The sequence below is a fragment of the Neofelis nebulosa genome, chromosome 5 (assembly GCF_028018385.1).
Source record: "Neofelis nebulosa isolate mNeoNeb1 chromosome 5, mNeoNeb1.pri, whole genome shotgun sequence".
NCBI classification, from domain to species: Eukaryota; Metazoa; Chordata; class Mammalia; order Carnivora; family Felidae; genus Neofelis; species Neofelis nebulosa.
Window position 1 is genome coordinate 84141074 of NC_080786.1, and position 6000 is coordinate 84147073.

At 42.8% G+C, this 6000-nt stretch overlaps 1 protein-coding gene across 2 annotated transcripts in view; it reads right to left on the reverse strand.

Moving 5' to 3' along the window:
• LOC131512337 (probable cation-transporting ATPase 13A5) overlaps nt 1–1883 on the reverse strand; it is a 116578-nt gene extending 114695 nt beyond the window's left edge. The window contains exon 1 of one of the 2 annotated variants that reach the window (XM_058730857.1): nt 1084–1883. In XM_058730857.1, the coding sequence (XP_058586840.1) occupies nt 1084–1146 (63 nt within the window). In that variant the 5' untranslated portion in view covers nt 1147–1883. The remainder of the gene's footprint in view (nt 1–1083) is intronic. The other variant, XM_058730856.1, reaches the window with a different exon arrangement.
• Nucleotides 1884–6000: the final 4117 nt, after the last annotated feature.

Consider the following 6000-nt stretch of genomic DNA (forward strand, 5'->3'; position numbering starts at 1 on the left):
AGCATTCAAGAACCATGTATGACCAGGGACTGCCTTCTTGAACAGTGTAGGTGTACGTGAAATCACTTATTTTTATTAGGTTAACAAAGAAGGGTGTGGAGAGAGGGTGGGTGTGGATTTCCCACAGATCTCATGGGGAACTGGAAGACCAAGCAGGAAACTGACACCCTTCTGCTATGTGACCCACATCTCATGGGCCCTTTCCATCTCCAGTGTTCCATCTCTGTCTGGGCCCCCATTCTCCTCCTCTCCTTTCTCATTGCCTACCTGCAGACACTATTGCAGTGTGAATAGCATGGAGTGTGAAGGGGGAAGAAGGGGGCTCGATTTCCAGCCTGTCCCTTGTAGACTGAAGAAGACCTTTTACAAGTTACTTAACCTCTTTGATCTCAGATTTCTTTCTATGAAATAGGATTAAGTCCTTCATCACTGAATTCTAAGCATCAATTAAAATAACAAATGTAAACTTGTCAATCCCAAACAGACCCTGCAGTTTCTAAGCTTTTAATGATTATTTTTCAAGATGGCTATATGTTTGGTAGAAGAGGCAGTAGGGAAAGAGAACTGGAGAAGTGAAAACTTTTTAAAATATATATATATATACTTAATACCAGGCCACAATGTTCTCTTTTTTTAGTACTTAGTGCTTAAAACCTCTCTATACTTTTAGCATAACTTCAACCCAAAGCACACCGAGCTTCAGTAATGCAGATATACCAAAAACATAAGAATTAACAAAAAACTTTCAGGTTTTGCTTGAGTTTGTCCAAGTAGATGGAGACCCAGATGATGAGGGGGAGACCCCTTCCTGAGCACGATGTGGGATATACACTGAATACTCCACAAAATGTCTAAGAAGGAAAGTTCATTCTGTCTGATGCATATGGGGTTGGCAAGAACTCCATCATCTAGAAGACAGTCTTCTCAGCCCGTTCCCCAACTATAAAATTGTGCCCTTGGATCTCAAGGAGCCTTACAATAATTAAATCTCTGCAGTTCCTAAAGCCAGTACCACTACAGTTGCACCTACCCATAGCCTCAGATACTTTGAGAAGTCCGTACTCCAAAAAAGGGAAGACTCACCAGTTCATTCTCCTCTCCTTGGTTGAGCAGAGCCCGGTGGTCCTTCTTACTCTTCTCCTCCATCTAAACCAGACTTGTTAGGGTCCCTCCTGACTAACTCTTTGGGGAAAAGTCAAAGCTGCTTGAGCCTTATGTGAACTCAGAGCAGTCACTACTTGTCACTGCTTTCTCAGGTGCTTTTAAAATCTCTTACCACAATCCTCACCTATTAGGCTAACAAAGAAAAGAGAGGAAATACTCTCCTCAGCCACAGGATTGGCCCATTCATCTATCCGCTTAGTGTGTTTCTTTTTTTTCCCCCCCTCCCTGGTGTTTATTTGCTGATGTGAGATGTGATAGGCTCTACTTAAGTTGTTGAACCAGAAAGATTAATAATTTCGTGCACTGCCCGTAAGTATCTCAGCCAATGAATGAGAATGGCCCCTTCACTAAAACCCCAAGGCAAAAAGATTAACTAGTTAGAGATGAATAAAAACCCTGTGGAACTTCGGGATATGGATATGTTGGGGTGACAATGAGAATCTAAGGAAGGGGAGTTGGGTTCATGATGGAGAATGTAGCAATCATTTTGGAATCAGGAAAACTTGAACTCTAGTACCTGCTCTACTGATGAGCTTGAGCAGATCACTTAAAATCTGAATTTTAGGTTTCTAATATATAAAGTGTCAAAAATAATTAAATAGTTGATATGACGATCTAAGATATTTGTAAAAAATCAACAATAGCACCTGTCACACTCAATAAAAGATAATCATCGTCACCATTATTGTAACTCTAATGAAGAAAAAAGAAGTTTCTAATAATAATTTGACTCCTTTCACTTTCTTTTTTCAGTTTGTAAAAGTTTTCAGATAAGCATATAATGCAGGAGGAGCTAGAAAGGCTGATTATTGGGGATATCATCTAAATTTCCACAATTGTATAATTACCACTGAACTTGATATTTTTATCAAAAAATAGGTGCACTGGGATCCACTCTAAGTTGTTCATAAGAAAGAATTTTATCTTTTTTTTTTTTTCTTTTTATTGCATCTAGTCCACTGAGCAAAATCCTTGCCAATTTGGCTATGGAAGAAAACTTACCAGGAGTGAAGACTACAGAGGATGACACTTGACTCTCTCTTCTGCCTAAGAGAGTCATTGGTTGCCTTCAAGGGAACCAATGCTGCCTTGAAGTTTAGGAGAATCCAACGTGCTCTCTGGCCCAGGAGGAAGTGGTTGATGGAAACAAATAATTACAGCTTTGCATGCCAGAGAGGCTGCTGAAGTGCCCACACTAAAGAGAAATATGTGATCACAAATGTGGCATTTTAAGTGTTACCAATCTGAGGTAGAGCTCAGATTTGGAGAAAGTTGTCCTGGGTTTTAGTAAAACGTAATCAAAGACTTGAGGAGCAGCTGTCACTTACTTCTTACCCATCCACTATTCACTCATATTTCTGCTAAAAGAATAGCTCCTTTGTCTGAGCAGTCTGACTTCAGCTGAAAGCACCAGGAGGAGTCACAATTTACCTAAAAGTGGGCATGTGACCCAGTTCTCAACAGTAACATGCAAAAGAAAGACAAATAGGGACAGAGGTCTTCTGGAAAAGATGAACCTATTGATGAAAAAGAGAAAATAGCTTATTTCTATCTTTTCCTCCCTTCCTTTGAAAGCGATAGGTGAGGATGTGATGCTTGGAGTATGGCAGCCATCTTTCGATCATAAGGAGAATGAAAATCACCATGCTAATGATGGCAGAGCAAAGAATAGAAGAGCTTAGATCCTTATGATACCACTGAGCCATGGCATTAAACCTGGGACTACTCGCTCCAGACACCTTGTTCCAAACTTAATGAGATGTTCTTAATAAAGCTGCTGCCGTTTGTGGTTTCTGCTACTTACAGCCCAAAGACACAAAAATGTAACACCCATCACAACTCTGTTCAATACCTACTCAGTAATTATATGTTAAACAACAGATACTCCAGACATTCGTGCTAGGCCTTTGGGATTTAGTGGCAAAAAGGAAATTCACTATCCTGAGGGAGTTTACGGTTGCTTAGGAGAAACAGACAAGTGAGCATCTGCCTAAGTAAAAAGGATCTAGAACTCAGAATGAATGGGATAACAGCTTCCTGAAGGAAGTGGCATCTGTGCCGACATCGCAAAGATGAGTGGAAGTTAACCAGGTGGAAGGAATGGGGGATAGAGCTGGGTGGTGAGCACCTGTTAGGCCAGAGAACAGAAGGACAGAATGTGGGAAAAGATTCAAGAGAGGTGAGAAATATATCCTGTGTGGGGTATCAAGAGAAATCAATGACTTAAGAAGAGAGGCAGAGAAGGGATGCACAGAGCATTGACGATGGAGATGTAAACAGGGGTGCACCTGGCCTGGAAGAGCTTATAAATCAAGTCAAACTGGTTGGTCCATTCTTTGAGTGGATTGCATGTGTGCCCGTGCATGTGTATGTGTACGTGTGTGGGTTCATTTGTTTTGTTTTGTTTTGTTTTGTTTTTGCTTAGTATGTGGCTAAAGAGTTCTCCTTACTAGCTAGACCTGAGACCTTTCTACTAATGAACATTCTTTCCATTCAACATTAAGTCTTTGTTTTTCATGTTTACTTGCTTATTTTGAGAGAGAGAGAGAGAGGAAGAGAGTGCAGGGAGAGGTGGAGGGAGAGAGAGAGAGAAAATCCCAAGCAAACTCTGCACTGTCAGTGCAGAGCCCGTTGTGGGGCTCGAACTCATGAACGGTGAGATCATGACCTGAGCCAAAACCCAGTATTGGATGCTTAACCGACTGAGCCACCCAGGCTTCCCCAACATAAAGTCTTCTAATCATTACAACTGTTCACAAATGGCCCACAGTTCATGAGCTTCCGAGCCCTAGTGGTGTGCATGCTGACATTTGGCCTGCTCACCATACAGATAATTGAGTCACCAGGTCAAAGTTTGTATTAGATACTCTTGAGGTTTTGTAAGTACTGAGCTGTTGCTTCAGCCACCAGAGGACATGCTCTGCAGAGAAAATAATCACATCTGCCTTAAACCCTAACTCCCAGAGGATCTGTAACTGATAAAGGTCAAAGGATCCACTGTCAGATGTCCATAAGCCAGATAAAGCCAGTCACACTCCTGTGGCTTAGCCAGCCCCTTGCAGGCCCACGTGTGGAAGAGTCGCCAGTTGTGTTTATGTGTGTAGCAGGGAAGTGGGGCAAGGGTGAAAGGATCTCTGGTGCGAGAAGCCACATCAGCATTAGTAGGAATGACTTCCTCCAGGCTGCACAGCCATAGTGCTCAGGAGTAGATAACTTACATTGGGACATTGGGACGTTAGGACTCTCAGATCCTTTCTATCTGAAGGCAGCAGATTCTTGATCCCCTGTGGCTGGAAGCAAAACACAGTTCATCCCGTGAACCCCGAAGGCAAACTCCTTACTAATGACAAGAAGTTGTCACCACCATATGCCATAAGGTAAGGCTTCCAGAGACAGGAGGGGAGGGAGGAGCAGGATGAAGAAATGCAAAAGGAAAGGGAGGGAAAGGCTCACCTCACACACAGTCCTGAAGAACTGATTCCCCTCAGAGGCCTAGTCTTAGACCTTACAAGGACTTACTGTTCAGAGTAAAGCCAGAGGAACTATAGAACTAAGAGTGTATCTCATTTCCTCCCACAGTCCCTGACTCAGAACACAATTTGGTTAACTGTTCAACTCTTGGTTTTGGCTCAGGTCATGGTCTCTTGGTTCATGAGTTCAATCCCTACATCAGGCTCTGTGCTGACATCCTGCAGACTGGGATTCTCTTTTTTTTCCCTCTCTCTCTGCCCCTTCCCACTCATTCTCTTCTTCTCTCTCTCTCTCTCTCAAAATAAATAACCTTAAAAAAACCCCACAAACTTCAATTTTAAAGATATTATTCAAAGTCAGCAATATATTTCAAGTATCAACTAAAATTTGCACTTACTATACAAAAATATTTCAGCTCACAACATGTACCTTGCTTTATTCTTTTTGAAGAGCCTTGGAAGAAAAAAACTAGATAACCAAGTTGAAGCCAGTGGATGGAAATCTGATCGAGCTAAGGAATTAGATTTTATGTGGTTGGCAAAAAAGCATCCCTTAGAGGTGTACAATGACTCACCGACCTGTTCAGCTCCATTCCATTCTGCCCACACAGGTGAAAAGCTGCCGTATGCAATGCACTGTTCTAGGCCCTAAAATGAGAATCTAGAGCTGAATGAGCCTCAAACCCTGCCCTTGAGCTCAGACTACTGGAGTCCTGTTCCAGAATCTAAATCTGTATTTTCTGCTTTCCTCCAGCTGCTCTTGTGACCCATGTCACAAAAGGGCTTTGACAAGCTCATCTTTCATCCACAAGCTCAGTTCCAACTAGTCATTGATATGTTAACCATTCACTGCTCAGCTAGATCCTTTGAGGTGTCTTCCTCCTGTAGAAACTGGATGATTCAGAATCTGTTGCCAGAAGTTATGTTTGAAAGTCACTGATTGTTAGAATATCTGAACTTATAGTAGAAAACAAGGCAGCTCAAGGATTTCTGATTAGAGAATGTGAAGCAAGGGGGAAAAGGTATTCCACCTCCCCCACTTACAACTGACTCCTGATTCATGAGGTTCTCATTTCTGCTCTTGTTGCAAGCCTGGCTGCCCATTCAGCTGCCCTCTGTAGGGGACAGAGACACATGTTAGGTAGCTGGGCCAGCTCTTCCATGGCCCTCATGGGGGTCAAGTATGAGAGCCTGCATCAAACCTTAGGATCTTCTTGGTTTTGATTATAAAATTAGTTGGGGCGCCTGGGTGGCTCAGTCGGTTGAGCGTGCGACTTTGGCTCAGGTCATGATCTCGCACTCTGTGAGTTCGAGCCCCACGTCAGGCTCTGTGCTGACAGCTCGGAGCCTGGAGCCTGCTTCGAAT